Here is a 15,445-nt window from a genome sequence, read left to right on the forward strand (position 1 = left end):
TGCCATTTGAAGGATAGTGTGTAGGGAGGGGTTACCTGAGGCCGGTTATAGTCAGTTAAGTGCATTCGCCATCTGGCACCCTCGGTGAGTTAGTTCTAAGTTTCTCCTTGAGAGTAGGAGACCATTTTAGCCGTCAGATAAGAGGAAGGGAGGATGGGTACCAGCAACAAGAGCATCATCGTTTCCGACTTCTGGGGAGTGTCAAAAGAGGGCACCTGTCTCAGCCGGGGACGATAGTGGACAGTGTAGTGCAGCCATGGTCAAGCCATGACAGGTTTAAGGCTATGACTATGATTTGTTAGCTCGTTTCTTTATCTACCTAGCTTGGAGGGAGTGTATGACGAGATTCCTGAAGGAGGAGAGTGGACTGAAACTGGGACTGGGACTGAAGTTGATCTGAGCGAGAGCAGGTGATTCTGATAAATGGTTTTAATCCCGGAAAAGGATCATCCTCTGCTCCTCCTGCTCCTCCTCCTCCTCTTCTCTCCTCTTACTTCTTCCCATTCTTCCTCCCGCTTCCTCCTTTTCTTCCTCCCCTTTAAGACCTCCGTGTGGAATTTAACTCAAACCTTTCGGTGACTTCCTGCCGTCGGTAAATACATCAGATTAACTGCCTCCGAGCTCCTTTCTTGTCCCTTACTTGGTGATCCTCTCTGCTTCCCCTCCCCCTTTTCCTCCCCGCATTCTTCGATTTTGTTCGCGCTCGGGTGCGGGGTGTCAATACAGCCAGCAGTCCACAGATCGCATCGAGGCTACTAGAAGAGAAAGTACCACAGAGTGGTCCTATCTTGGTTTCAATCTCATTACTTTACCCTTTTCCTCCCACAATGGCCGACGAACAGAGCAAGAAGCCGGCCGTCCTGATCGTTGGTGGTTTAGGTATGCATCCCCCCTCCTACCCCCTCCCCGATATTCAGGTTATCCTCGCTAACATACGGGTTTCTATCTTCTAGGATTTATCGGTCGCCATCTAGCTCTCTACCTGCATGAAAATAACTTGGCCTCGGAAGTCCGACTAGTTGACAAGGTCCTGCCTCAGCTGGCGTGGTTGGCCCCTGAGTTCCAGGAAGCTTGCTCAAAAGATAAATTCGTCCAGGCTGATGCCAGCCGTGAACGTGAGTGCCCAAAACCTATTGTCCTAGCCGACCAGGAGAATTTCTTTATTTTTTTCCCCTAACTTGCGCCTTGAAACTCAGAGCACTTCCCTCGTATCTTTGACCGTGCCAATGGTGAACAATTTGATTATGTGATCAACTGTGGAGGGGAAACCAGGCATTCGCAACCCGATGACGTCTACGAAGTCCGCAGCTACGCCCTCACTGTCGCCCTGGGTCGCGAAGTCGCCCGCCGAGGTATCCGCTCTTTCGTTGAGTGCTCAACCGCTCACGTCTACAAGGGCGGCTCAAGTCCGCGTAAGGAAGATGACAAGCTGCAGCCGTGGCACAAGCTGGCCAAGTGGAAGATGAAGGCCAGCGAGGAGCTGCAAAAGATTCCAGGTCTTAACTACTGCTTGCTTCGTCTGCCCCACGTCTACGGAGAATACGACTCGGGCTACTTCGCAATGGGAATCTGCCTTGCTCGCGTTCACCTGGAGCTGGAGAAGGATCTGGAGCTTCTTTACACTAAGGATCTGAAGATCAACACCGTATATGTCAGGGACGCGGCCAGCGCCTTGTGGAAAGCGGCTGAATGGAGAGCAAGCGCTCCCACGGACGGTTCAGCGCCCCTTGCATTCAACGTGGTCGACCACGGCAATACTCGTCAGGAAGATATCGCACAGGCTCTGTCCGAGGTCTTCAAGCTCAAGTGTGACTTTTTGGGTTCTCTAGCTTCCCAGTTTGCGAAACTGAACCTCGACGATGTTGTAGATGACATGAACGAGGAATGCTTACAGGGGTGGGCTGATTTGCTCGAAGAGAAGAAGATTGAACGGCCTGGGCCCATTGGCCCGTTCCTGGAAAAGGATGTGCTGAAGGACCAAGACATGTGTCTGGATGGGACGCTATTCGAGACGACCACTGGGTGGAAGCCATCCCGAGAGCGCTTCAACGCTGATGCCGTACGAGATATGGTTGACAGTTACAAGCGAATGGGCTGGTGGCCATAGACGACCCAACACGTGATATTGCTATTCCCATGTTCTCGACCCGACCTCTATACGAGCATATCAGCGAGGTTGATGACGTATATGAGAGCTGTTCTACTCCCACCGTGCATGACCACGAATTGCCCCTCAGAACACAACTGACTCGACCTTACCCTCGGGCAAAAAAGCACATAGACCTGTCGCATCCGCATCCACTCATCTCAAGTTCGCATGTTGTATACCACGGACCGTTTCTGCATGTAATCTGTAATATTCTGTTTGGGTCTCTGGGTTTCCGTTCTTGAGCAACTGGTATGTTCTATATCCTTCTTGCATTTATATTTCTTCTGTCACTGGCTGGGGCTGGATGGTGTGCCTTTTTGATTATGAACATCATGCACATCTAGACTACTTTTATCTTTTTTTTATGTGTCACATTACATACACTATGGATAGGTTGAGCCTTGTCCTCGAATGTGAACCACAGACTGCCATCCCTCATGGTCGTCTTTTATCATTACCCACATAATCCAGCTTGTCTCACCTGCGTACTTTGGATGCATGCCCACCCACTCCCCTCTCACCCTTTCTCCTCTCACCCTCAACTCTGATATGTTCCCTGTACCCTTCACTTTTTCTCCACCTCCACGAGGCATGACAGAACTCTTGATGTTTGCTATAAGTGTGGTATGCCGATCGCTAGCGTTCAGAACCCATCTATATTGAATTTTAGCGTCCAGAACCAGAATATAGCGCCATCATATATCTACCTATTCCTTATATCACATGATTTGCAACGGGTCTTTCTGGTAGCATGGTAGCATGGTAGCATTAATCAAAGCTACTATACAATGAAGTTGTTCGCCAACTGTTACTACTACTACTGCACCCTACAAACAAGAATAATCTGATAGGTAGATTAATACTGATCTCAAAGGCGAAGAATTACACTTAAGATGACAGGATTTTGTTTAATTCATGTTACAGAAGTTTGAATGAGCTCTTAGCTATCATGAGTCATATCTGGTCGTTCATCTTGGCTAAACTCGTTATTACATGTTACTACTATGGTCTCCAAATAAATGCCTTAAGTGTAAATCTGTATATATTGATAATATATTGATAGATGTATAGAGTTTCCCGGGTGTATAACTCTTTTCTTTTCGTTTATTCTTCTTATCTTCATCTGTAGGGTCAATGGGAGGCTAAAACTTGAAACGAGGGGGAAAATTTCCAAGACGTAGCGAGAACCAAGACCAGAGGTGGCGAGCAAACTGGTGATGCTGTGTATGGGCCCTCTTGCATGTTCATCGTAATGAATCGAGACAATAAATTGAGGCGGAGTGTACAGCGACAAGAAGGTAGGGGTGGCTTTTGGGAGATAGATGTGGCAAGCAAAGAAAAAGAGGGAGAACTAGGAGAAAGAACAATAATATAAGGCTCCAAAATGCATTATGCGTAAGACAATCCGTTTCACCACCGATGTAGCCGAAGAATATAATAGAGGAAAATAAATCAAGGAAACACTCTGCATCCGGAGTCAAGATCAATGGATCGAGCGGGAAAGATTGTCGAAGTTAGTTGCGACGCGGTCGAGGGAATCTTAAAATTCCCAATCCTCGTCGACCGACTTGATGGCCCATTCGAACTTCTCCCGGAGGGACTTGGAGAAGAACTTCTCGATAGGAACATCAAACTTCTTGCTGAAAACCACAGTAAGACGAGGGTCGATGTAGTTCTATGTAGTGTTAGTCGATCAAGAACCATCGGCCAGAGCAAGGGACAGAAACTTACAATCTTCGAGGTTCCCAGAGCGACCTCCTTATTCTCTTCCTTATCCTGAGCTTGAAGCTCCATCGTCTCAATGCGCTGCTCGAGCTTGGTGATCGCGGCCTCAATCTTATCGACAGTCGGGGCCTTGCCTTCGGCTTCCACCTTTCCGGTTTTGTTCTCCTTGTTGAACTTTTTCTCCAGATCCTTCGCTGCCTGGAGACGGCTCTCCAGCTCAGTGGCCTTCATTTCCTTCTCGCCTTCTGCAGCAAGCTTTTCATTGTCCTTTTCGAACTTCTTCTGGATTTTCTGGCGCTGCTCTTCCACAAGGAAGGCCTGGTGCTCCTTCACCCATTCGAGGTCCATATCTTCGTCCATCTCGAAGTACTTGGCGCCCTTCTTCTTCTTCAAGCTAGGCTCGAGATCGAGCATCTGTTGCTTTAGACGCCATCTTTGGTACCGTAGTCCCTTGATCTAAAAATGTTTTAAAAAATAGACATGAGCAATACGTCCCAGTTGTAGAGTTCACCGCAGGCCAACTTACCCTTTCACTCATCTTTTCCATCTGATTGGCATGGGATGCAGCCACAGTTCGCTTATGGTTACAGAGAATGGCGACCTTGCGATTGGCGTCATTGTACGCTTTCACCTTCTCTGCAATGTTACCCGTCGCCTTCATGTCCTTCAACAGCGTAGACATAGTGTGGGAAGCGTTGTAGGTACGGAACACCTTTGCCGTCAGACCTTGCATGTAGGCCGACAAGTGCTTGTTGAGGGCGGAAGTCTAGGCGTGTTTGTTAGCAGTGCCATTAAAGAGCGAACCGGAGTACATACAGTCAGTCGATCGAAGATTTCGTCGCCCTCCTTCTTGGGTGCTTTCTTGAAGATCTTGAGGTTCTTGAAGACCTGCGCGTCGACCTCGACCTCATCATAGAAGCGAATACTGTCCTTACCCAAGAAATCAAAGACGACCTTGTTTGGAGGCTTGAGAGTGACGTTCTCGTATTTGAGCGAGCAGCACCCCACAGTCTCAGCTTCGTCTTCACCCTTCTCGTTACCAGCACGAAGAGCAAACTGGTCAATAAGGTACACTGCCGTGGCCTTTTGCCGTTCGACCATCAGCTCGTGCTTGAGGTTCTTCTGGTAATCCTTGCGGATTCGACCAATGTGATGCTTCAATTCACGAGCCTTCTCGAATTTCTTGTAATCACTCTGGCCCTTGACGTCAGAGTTGGCCGCGAGCATGACATACTTGTAGTTGCCGTTAATGTTTTCCTGCCACATGGCAAGCCATGTGCCTTCTTGATCATGTTTGACCTCTTTCCACTTGTGGCCCTCCGGAGGAGGCGGGACAGGCGCATCCTTGCCGATGTTGATGGTGATTTGCTCCGGCTGAACGCGAGACTTCACGCGGCCAGTTTTGGGGTGCTCACCACGTCCACGGAAGAGAGCAGGCGGTTCCACTCGGAAGTTGCCCACTTTCTGCTTCCGTCCGTCCCACATACAGAACATGTAAGGGGCCTCTTGAGCGTCCTTCTCAGCCTTCAGACGCTTCTTCTCAGCCGGAGGCAAAGCCTTCTTCTCTTGACGTTGATTGTCGTAGTAGGCAAAGATCGGCTGGAAGTCGCATTTGTGAAAGTCCTTAATGTCCACTTTATTGCCCTTGGGATCCTTTGCGCCACCGGTCTTCTTGAGAATATCGCGGAAATCCATGAAGAAGTTCTTCTGGAAAGTGGGATTCTCAACATGCTGAGTCGCATTGAGCATGCCGCCGAAGAAGCCGGCCACCTCTTCAGCATCAGGATGGAGAGTGACAGGGATGCCATCATACTTCATCTTGACGTTCTTGGGGAGTGGCTCGTACGGAGGAGGGAAAACCACGCCGTTGTGTTCGAGTGTCGTCCACTTAATCGTACCATCACCCTTGGTCGGGTCTTCCCACCATCTGTACTCTTCTTCATCGGCGTCTTCAGCCTCCTCGCTCTCTTCCTTTTTGACGGGGGTCGACTTGGCGCTAGAGGCAGCCCGCTTCACCTGCGAGGACAATGCAGCCTTGTCACTGGCCTTGGTCGGCTTGGCCGTCTTCTTGACGGTCGAAGGCTTCACATCCTCGGGCTCTTTTTTCACGCCATTGGTCTGCCTCTTGGCTGCTGCGGTCTTCGTAGTCTTTGGAGGAGCTGGCTTGCGGGTCACTTTCGCATCCTTCTCTGCCTTCTGCTGGATCTTCTTCTTCTGAGAGGCGAGTTTTCTTTCGATGGGCACGTCGGAATCAAATTCTTCGCCTATAGCCGTTTCCGACGCCTTGGGAAGCTTTCTTCCATTGAGCGCCAAAGGTACATCATCGTCCGTTTCGGGGTCCTCGTGCTTCACGGAAGTGCGGCGTCGCTTGCTCTGTCGACTGGTCAGCCGCTGGAACGAACAGCGACAGCAATAGCGTCGCAAGGATAGGGGGAACGAAGGAACTGGCGTGGAGATAATTGGCGTACCAAGGGTTGATCATCCTCCTCACTGCTCTCAGGTTCGGCGTAAGACTTTCTCTGACCGACGCTTGAGCGCGACTTCCGCTTGGGAACGGCGGCAGCGTCGGCATCCGCCATGTCAATATCATTTTCGGCCTGAACGGGACCAAAGCGGATGGATACGCCTGGGTCAACATGGCCATTTGTTTCCGTCGCGTCGCGCATTTTCGAGTCCGTGTGGGAACCTTGAAAACAACAAGAGGAAGTGTAAGACTTATCGCATTCACGAGGATTTATAGATATCGATGCGCAAAAAGAGGGGATTGAGTCGCAAATTTGACCCCAAACAAAGGGAAGTGAAGGGTAACTGAGGCGTAAAAGAGAGGCGGGAAAGGGTCAGGTGAGAGCAAAGAGAGGAAGTAACACTCACTGATACGGCGACCATTTGCCTGGACAAGTGGGGTATCGTCTTCCGAGGAGCTCATGGTTGCCCAGCGATTGAAAGAAATAGCGCGTGGGCCCAAGGAGCGAGTAGACAGGCAAAGCCGGGGTGGGAGAGCGCAGGGGCGCGCGCGAGAGAGGGCGAGTCTGCAGATCGGAGCTGGCGCTTGAAGGAGTGATGAAAGCAACGGCAGCCTGGCCAATGGGAAGGCTAAGGGCAACGAGAAAGCGTCTACTAGAAGGGAGAGACAGACATAGACCGAATAGGGAAAGACGGAAGGAAAACGAGAAACCGGAGAGGGGAGGGTGGAAAAGAGACTCAAGCGGGAAGAGCGGAGAGGAGAGGAAGCTGAAGGTGGAAGGGAGGAGGAGAGAGAAAAAGAGACAGCAGAGCCAAAGATGACGGACGAAAGGGAAGAACAGGGAAACGAAAAGAGAGAGAAGAGAGAGGAAAGAGAGGAAAGAGAGGAAGAAGAGAAGAAGGAATGGAATGGAAAACGAGGCCGTCTTTTGGGGCCTGAGGCGATCTTCACGTTTCTCCGGACCGTCAGCCACTCGCCGTGCGAGGAGGCTGGCAGCCTGAGGTGCCAAGGCTGCCGGGTCTGGAAGTTTGTATGGAAATTATGACGACTCCATTTCGATTCCGGGCGCCTCGGTGCCTGCATGCCTGAGTGGCGCTGCTGACTCAGCCGACGTAAGCCTGCGCGCAGCCAGGTCACCTGATGTGCCTGGCACCTCCAGAGCTGCCCGTTTGGGCTTAGCGCCGCGCACGCCCGACCGGGTTGCACGGCTGGTCGCTGTGGACACCCGGACACCCGGACCACCAGCCATTTCACCACCACCCCTGCCAGTTTGGGACTAGCGCGGTTGGGTCCCGTGCTGCCGGCTGTCGGAAGAACAGAAACAGGAGTCCAACTTCAACCACCGACTTCTCAACCGCCAGCCTACGAGGATTCCTCTACCCTCTTCCTCCTTCCCCCCTCTCCCCACACTATCCCCTCTACGATTGTTTATCGTTGGTCTTTTCGACCGTACGGCTTCTTTGCAATATGTTCTCCCGTGCTGTTCGTCCGGCTGTGAGGGCTGGTAGCATTGCGGTCTCCCGGTAAGTTCTTCTCTTCCGGAATGTCCACAACACCCGCCCGTCCGTCGCCTTTTCGTTTCCCTCCCACTGCCCCAGCTAGGCTGTCCAGCTGGCTCCCACCACCCCAATCCACCAATCCATTTAACAGACAGGACAAAGAGGAGATGGAGCTACAAGCACACCAACAGAATGGTTCAATGGCTGATTTTTTCGAAGCACTGCTCCTCCCAATGCCGCCAACTTCGCGACTCTGCGTGAAATCGAGGGCCGTCTCAAGTCCATCAAGAACATCGAGAAGATCACCAACACCATGAAGGTCATCGCCTCCACCCGTCTTACTCGCGCCCAGAAGGCCATGGAGGACTCTCGCGCCTACGGTCAGACCTCCAACACCGTTTTCGAGAACGCCGAGACCAAGCCTCTCGAGGACAAGAAGACTCTGCTCGTCGTCGCCAGCTCCGACAAGGGTCTTTGCGGTGGTATCCACTCCGGTCTCAGCAAGGCCACTCGTCGCATGCTCCAGCAGTACCCCGATGCCGACATCGTCGTCCTCGGTGAGAAGGCCAAGGCTCAGCTGTCTCGTACCAACCCCAACGCCATCGTCCTGAGCTTCGCCAACGTCTGCAAGGACATCCCCACCTTCAACGACGCTCAGTCCATCGCCGACCAGATCTCCCAGCTGCCCACCGACTACGCCAGCGTCAAGATCATCTACAACCAGTTCATCAACGCCCAGTCTTATGAGGCCGGCACCGTTGAGGCTTACTCTGAGGAGGCTATCACCCAGTCTCGTGAGTTATACCAGCTGTAATGTGTTTTGCGCGTATCGAAACTGAACTCTCTGCTCTAGCCAACCTCTCTACTTTCGAGACTGATGACCAGACTCTGGCCCACCTCCGTGAATACGCCCTTGCCAACAACCTCTTCTGGGCTATGGCTGAGGGTCACGCTTGCGAAATCTCCGTAAGTTTTCCAGCTTAAAGTACCCATTGACTTGGAGTAATTAACTAATGTGATTACAGGCTCGTCGTAACGCCATGGAGGCAAGTATCATTCAGATATTTGAAATGAACCCAGACTAACCATGTTCTACAGAACGCCTCCAAGAACGCTGGTGAGATGATCAACAAGTAAGTTCCAAAAGTCACACAATTACACGCTTCAAGACTAATCCCGTGTAGGTTCCAGATCTTGTACAACCGTCAGCGTCAAGCCGCCATTACCGGTGAACTGGTTGAGATTATCACTGGTGCCACCGCCAGTGCGGACATGTAAAAGCTTCCATGAAGCTTGTGTGGGGAGGAGTCGCCATGTGTGTAGACTTACTCATAAATACCTAGATGCTTGTCAGCCTGTAAAATCTATCACTATCTTTTCTTTGTCCTTGCTTTCCTATGTTCTCATGACCGATCGATTGGTAGTGTGAATGAATTGCTGCTGTCATTACACAACATAGGCGGGAATATCAAACGGGAATTTCCCGTCACTTCAACACGTTTGCATTCACGCACTCTGAACTTCACATATGTGGGGGAAGTCCCTTCCATTCACTGCTTAACTTCCCAAATGTGTCCGGACTCTCAACACTCCCCTCTCGGCGTTTGTTTCCTCTCCCTGCACCTGCCTGCGACGCCCGTCACTTTCCCCTCACGCCTACGCCTTCTTGAATCCCCAATACTGCACATTTACTACAAACCTCAGGAATCAAGTCATTTGATCAAGATGTATTCCGCTGCACGCGTGACCAACTACTACTCGATCCTGGGTATTTCTCATAACTCAACTCTAAAGGACATCAACAGCGCGTACAAGAAGCTCGCACTGAAGCATCACCCGGACAAGCAAGGCACCGGCAGTGCAGATGTCTCTAACGATGAGTTCCAGAAGGTGAGTGAATCAAAAAGAATGATGACCTGAACCTCACAATGCAAATCCATCCCTCATGCCCTCGGATGACCATCATTATCACACAATCCTCTGAGCAATAAAGCAAGCTGAATCTCACGATACTGCAGATCCAAGAAGCCATCGAAACCCTCCGCGATCCCATCCGGAAGCAAGAGCACGACGATAGCCTTCGTCGAGCTGGATACTATTTTCGTTCAACCCCGTTTGCATCTGACGACGAGTACGAAGACTGGGAAGAAGGAACTTGGAGACCTACGAGCGGGAAGCGATACTGCGATCTCACCGATCCTATGGAACTGTACAAGTACAAGTACGGCCATAGTGTTCATATGGATCCATTCGCTCCTGAGTCTCTGGTAGAGAAAGCTCGCGTGGAGATTGAGATAAGAGTAGGTGAACAGTTGAAGAGAGAGGTGGAGGCCGCGGAAGCTGCTGCGGCTGCGGGTGGTATGAGAAGTGAGAATGGAGATGATGACGGTGAGGAAGATGAAGGAGTTGAGGACGACGGTGGCGTTCTATTTGAGAAACCCCAGCATTTTCAGGACATCCTGGAGTATCTTCGCAATCAGGAAGCTGCCAGTGTGGAAAAGAGAAAGATGGCGATGAAGGCCAATGTCGATAAGGATGAAGAGAGGCTGAGGAATGGGGAGGACGAAGAAGAGTTCGAACATGATGAGAAAGAGTTTGCTCGTGGCTACGGCAATGAATATTGCTGGAGATCCCAAGAGGCTGGGCCCGATGTTCCCAGAGAGTGGCACGAAAACTTTTACTGCAACGAAGACGACGCCGTCTACTACGGTGGAGACGAGGATGAAGGTGAGGATGAAGGCGATGAAGAGGAAGATGAAGAGGATGACGAAGAAGATGACGAAGAAGAAGATGACGACCGCCGTGGAGAGAACCAGAATGACGATTTTGAGGACGAGGACGAAGATGATGAGCAGCCCCAAGGCCCAGGAGCAGGAGCACCTACTCAACACCACGGCAATTCCTATGATGTGGATCGCTACGAAGATGACGGGTACTATCACTCCGATGAGGAGGACGATTGCTACGACGATGGCGGCCATAACAACGGAGCAGACATTTATTTCTTCAAATTCTCTCACACTGCGAGCGAACAGCCTGCCTCGAGCTGCTCTGACAGCACCGAGTACGTGACCGCCAAATGTGCTAGAGAATCGGATGATGAATCTGTCCTGGACGAAGCTGGCGGTGTCTGTGTCACTCATTATATGAGCAACAAGCCCCAGCCAACCGACTCAAGCATCTTCTCACCCAGTTCTATCAATCCTCCTTCCTCCCCCTCTGTCATGCCCTCACTCACCTCCCCCTCCATCAAACTCAACGCGACCGCTAACATCAACAACGGCGACCCGCTCCTCTTCCACTTCTACTCAAAACTCGACGACCCAGGCAACAGCTACACAAGCCAGGACTTCGTTTTCGAGCTAACTGGCATGGTCTTCGACATGTACTGCGGTTGGCTAGAATGTGTCCGCCTCACGTTCCCGGAGGCGAAGCCGCTCACCAAGGAGCAGCAAGACACATCGGCTTGCCTCCACCTGGGCGGTTGGGAGAAGAGATTTGGCCGGGACAAGTGTAAAGGGTGCCATCTTCGACAGCCGCTTTACATGCTTACCTGCCCTGGATGTGGGATTGAGAAGTGTGTGGGGTGTAGGTTGACTGCTGCTGCTGCTGTGGGTAAGGGGGTGGGGGTGGGGGATTTGCTGGAGGGATGGGATGTTACTGCGCTGGGCTGGTAGGAGCTGGAGGTGGTCTTTCCTGGCTCTTCCTAATGGGGGATGACGAAGAGTGTGGTCTATGTTCCCTTTCACTTTTATTGGAGACTGGGTATTTCTGACGCTTTTTCATTTCGTTAACTATTCATAAAAACCTAATCTAGTGAGCTTAAGAAATGCAATGCAATTTTCTCAGTAATGACCCATCACCTCATCTATCAAACCTGAAAATAACAAGCTCACGATTGTGGCTCTGCCCTATCAGATAGTCCTCTGTCCCACAAACCTTCCCCATCGCCGTGAGCTCCATTACAAGGCTCTCGGGCAAGACGTTTGCCGGCTCGGGTGCATACTCAGGTGAGCCAACAGCCAAGAACATAGCTGTCTCGACCGGCCATATTTGTTCTTCCAAGTAAAGACAATAACCCACCTTAGACTGCTCATCATACGACTCACAAACAATAGAATACCACGGCTCATCGCAGATAGCAAAGGTGATAGGATTAGTCTGCAAGCTACAATTTCCTCGATACGGCGGCAGCGGAAAGTCAGCGCGCCGTCGTCGGCACGGGCCCTCGCCAACGATTGGGATAGTCGTAACCCACACCTCAGATTCCCATTCATCAGGAACGAGAACCTGCGGTGAGCGGCCCGCGCATGTGCCTTCGAGGATCTCAATAGATTGATCGTCGTCGGTGATGTTGAGGGATTGTATTGCTGGGAGTCCTCGCTGGCGGACGCCGTAGAAGCCTAGTTCTCTGAACCCGAAGCGAGTGATAATGGTTGGTCCGAGATCTTCTTCTCCTCCTCCGGACTCGACTCGCAAGCGACCTGTTGGGTCTAGAGAAGGTCGGTAATCGGAGGGTTTGGAAATGTCCCATACGGAGAGGGACTCAATAGGGGCGTCCTCGTCTGCAGTGTAAAGGCTGCGGTTGGGTTGCCAGATGTAGATGGCATAATGGGTCTGGGTATGGGTGGAGTAGAACCGATCTCGCTCGCTCAGAGGATGTCCGAGGAACATGATTTTCCATTCGTTACGGAAATTAACTCGCCAGCCATCTTCCTTCTGGTTTACGTCGAACGAGGTAGCGAAGTGTCGGTGGACACCGTCGCTGTCGTTGAGCCAGTGGTAGGCTTTGTTTTCTGCCCATTCGATGACGAGCACTCGTTTCTGAAGCCGGACTCGGCGTATTACTCTCCCGACGATCATGAATGGGACCATGAATTTCCTGTCGGTCTCCATGTCCATCAGGACGAGACATGAATGGTCTGCACTTGGGTACACTAGGAGCCCGTCGTCGTAGGACCAGAAGGTTTCGCCGAAGGGTCGATCGATGCGCTGCATGAGATGGCTAGCGTGATACTCCCAGGGCTGGACGGGGAACCAGTTCCTCTCGCCTGTGATTCCGAAGTCATCGCAGAGCTTAAGCCTGTGCATTGTTTGGGGCGTTACTCGGCTTAGATAGTCGTATTTCGCCGTGACCTTATCGAAGATCTGGGATATGCGAATGTCGTATTCTGGCGTTTCGAGTGATTCTGCGCTTTCAGAGTCTAATTGCCGCACCTCTCTCGCTAATGGGTATCGTTTCTTTAACATTGGAAGCAGATTGGCGCCAATTCGAAAGGCGACGTTCCAGGACTGACACACTCGTCGGCAACGGAGGACATCGCCGGGTTCGAGATGCTTCAGTACAAGCCAGAAGATCTCCCTGGGCAGAAGGGCCATGCCCTTGCCTTCAGATGGGGATGCAATGGACATGTTCGTTTGTAATTTGAGGATTGGTGAGGCGGGGAAGTGCCTGGCTTCCGAGCACTAAGAAAGAGACCCTCGATTAGTACGGAGCAGGTAGTAACTAATCTAGTCTAACGCTTAAGTAGATAGGTAAGGGCTCCGCATAAACAAAGGATCTTATGGGCCCGGAGCTACGGAGCTCGTGCTCATGGAGGCTTCCCGGAAGACAGGATTGCCGACGCCATGGATTTTGCAGAATAGTTAACTGAATCCAATCCCGTAGAGAATGGATGCCATTCATGGGGGGATGAACAATGGACTGGTGTGATGGCGGGGAACATCGAACGGACGGATCCGCCGCCATTCCAAATCCATACAATTCAATATTACTTCTTAAGACATTTCGCGTCACATGCCAAGAGCTTCAGGACACCTTGCTTCTATCTACTTCTTTCTGTCCTCTCTTCTCCCTCTCTTCTTCCTCGATTCATCCCCGCTGGGTGATGCTTTAGCTGCTACTCTTGGATCCCCTCTCGCATTTTGCTTACCCGCAATCATGCTGCAGCCCAGCTCTGCGTTGCTTTTCGTCACGTCGCTTCTGGCGGCGTTGCCCGTCAACGCCGATGGATTGTATACGAAGAAGTCCCCCGTCTTGCAGGTCAACCAGAAGAACTACGACCAGCTCATTGCAAACTCCAATCACACTTCGGTAAGTACAGCTGTGCAGGTTATTACAATTGCCTACAGACAAGTCTAATAAGCTCTCCTAGATCGTAGAGTAAGCCATCGATCACCCTACCCATCTACCTCCCACAATCCTAAACCTCCCCGCTCTCCCTCTAGATTCTACGCTCCCTGGTGCGGCCACTGCCAGAACCTAAAGCCCGCCTACGAAAAAGCCGCAACTAATCTCGACGGCCTGGCCAAAGTCGCCGCCGTCAATTGCGACGATGACGACAACAAACCCTTCTGCGGCCGCATGGGCGTCCAGGGCTTCCCTACCCTCAAGATCGTCACCCCCGGCAAGAAACCCGGCAAGCCCCGCGTGGAAGACTACAAGGGCGCACGAAGTGCCAAAGCGATTGTCGAGGCAGTCGTCGACCGAATCCCCAACCACGTGAAGCGCGCAACAGACAAGGACCTGGACACCTGGCTCGCGCAGGATGAAGAGTCGCCCAAGGCCATCCTCTTCACGGAGAAAGGCACCACCAGCCCTCTCCTCCGCGCCCTGGCCATCGATTTCCTCGGCTCCATCCAAGTCGCTCAAGTCCGCAACAAGGAAACCGAAGCCGTCGAGAAATTTGGCATCACCGAATTCCCGACCTTCGTCCTAGTCCCAGGAGGCGGCCAAGACCCCATCGTCTACGACGGCGAACTGAAGAAGAAGCCCATGGTCGAATTCCTCAGCCAAGCCGCTGCTCCTAACCCGGATCCTGCACCCAAGAGCTCGACCGCGCCCCACGATAACAACAAGAAGAAATCTACCGAACCTTCTCCAGACCCCAAGGTTGTCTCGGACGAGGCCAAACCCGCCAGTGTGCCCATTCCGGCTCCCCCCATTGATACCCTGCCCACTGCGGAAGCCCTCGAGGCTGCCTGTCTGATGCCGAAATCCGGTACCTGTGTGCTGGCTCTCCTCCCTGAACCGAGTGAGCCGGACGCAGAGCTCCCGGCTCCGGCCAAGGACGCCCTCCTCAGTCTCGCTGAGATCTCGCACAAGCACGCAGTCCGTAAGAGCAAGCTCTTCCCGTTCTACAGTGTCCCGGCTATCAATAGCGGAGCTAAGACCCTCCGCGCTGGGCTTGGTCTGCCTGAGGATAACTCGGTGGAGATCGTTGCTGTGAATGGACGCCGTGGCTGGTGGCGCCGGTATGACTCGGTTGAGGGCGCAGAGTACGGCCAGGAGCGTGTCGAGGCTTGGATTGATGCGATCAGGCTGGGTGAGGGTGAGAAGCAGAAGTTGCCTGATGGCGTTGTCGTAGAAGAGGTAGTTGAGGAGAAGGTCGAAGAGAAGGTCGAGGAAGTGGTTGAAGAACCCGTCGAGGAGAAGCCGGCGGTCGACCACGACGAATTGTAAAACATATTGTCCGTAAGGAGTGCATGAATTTGTTTATTAGCACAGGTGTTTATCAGGTCAAATAAGTACTACTAGCTGGTTTCTCATATCGAGTATCAAAAGCATACATATCATCTACTGTCAGCTACTTCAATTCCACTATTCGG

The 15,445-nt window shown here is 51.9% G+C and overlaps 5 protein-coding genes across 5 annotated transcripts; 3 read left to right on the forward strand and 2 right to left on the reverse strand.

Moving 5' to 3' along the window:
* Positions 1-467: 467 nt before the first annotated feature.
* Positions 468-2,609, forward strand: BDQ94DRAFT_152363 (NAD-dependent epimerase/dehydratase family protein). The gene is made up of 3 exons (XM_026767955.1): positions 468-879; positions 954-1,115; positions 1,197-2,609. The coding sequence occupies exons 1-3, from the start codon at positions 828-830 to the stop codon at positions 2,105-2,107; spliced, it is 1,125 nt and encodes a 374-aa protein (XP_026621260.1). The 5' UTR covers positions 468-827; the 3' UTR covers positions 2,108-2,609.
* A 495-nt stretch (positions 2,610-3,104) lies between these two features.
* BDQ94DRAFT_99744 (DNA topoisomerase 1) lies at positions 3,105-6,807 on the reverse strand. The gene is made up of 5 exons (XM_026777000.1): positions 6,343-6,807; positions 4,691-6,247; positions 4,401-4,640; positions 3,881-4,330; positions 3,105-3,824 (listed from the first exon to the last, which is right to left on the reverse strand). The coding sequence occupies exons 1-5, from the start codon at positions 6,538-6,540 to the stop codon at positions 3,690-3,692; spliced, it is 2,580 nt and encodes an 859-aa protein (XP_026621261.1). The 5' UTR covers positions 6,541-6,807; the 3' UTR covers positions 3,105-3,689.
* An 876-nt stretch (positions 6,808-7,683) lies between these two features.
* BDQ94DRAFT_152367 (F1F0 ATP synthase subunit gamma) lies at positions 7,684-9,541 on the forward strand. Its single transcript, XM_026767956.1, has 6 exons — positions 7,684-7,861; positions 8,057-8,631; positions 8,691-8,803; positions 8,863-8,883; positions 8,936-8,970; positions 9,022-9,541. Exons 1-6 carry the CDS (start codon positions 7,806-7,808, stop codon positions 9,113-9,115), a joined length of 894 nt encoding a protein of 297 aa, XP_026621262.1. The 5' UTR covers positions 7,684-7,805; the 3' UTR covers positions 9,116-9,541.
* A 2,160-nt stretch (positions 9,542-11,701) lies between these two features.
* On the reverse strand, positions 11,702-13,249 carry BDQ94DRAFT_174898 (F-box protein; the record flags this gene model as incomplete). The annotated part of the gene is made up of 1 exon (XM_026772419.1): positions 11,702-13,249. One exon carries the CDS (start codon positions 13,247-13,249, stop codon positions 11,702-11,704), a length of 1,548 nt encoding a protein of 515 aa, XP_026621263.1.
* A 391-nt stretch (positions 13,250-13,640) lies between these two features.
* On the forward strand, positions 13,641-15,438 carry BDQ94DRAFT_152372 (putative disulfide isomerase). Its single transcript, XM_026767957.1, has 3 exons — positions 13,641-13,931; positions 13,993-14,000; positions 14,066-15,438. The coding sequence occupies exons 1-3, from the start codon at positions 13,779-13,781 to the stop codon at positions 15,297-15,299; spliced, it is 1,395 nt and encodes a 464-aa protein (XP_026621264.1). The 5' UTR covers positions 13,641-13,778; the 3' UTR covers positions 15,300-15,438.
* The last annotated feature ends 7 nt before the right edge of the window (positions 15,439-15,445 follow it).

This window comes from Aspergillus welwitschiae (genome assembly GCF_003344945.1).
Source record: "Aspergillus welwitschiae strain CBS 139.54b unplaced genomic scaffold BDQ94scaffold_47, whole genome shotgun sequence".
NCBI classification, from domain to species: Eukaryota; Fungi; Ascomycota; class Eurotiomycetes; order Eurotiales; family Aspergillaceae; genus Aspergillus; species Aspergillus welwitschiae.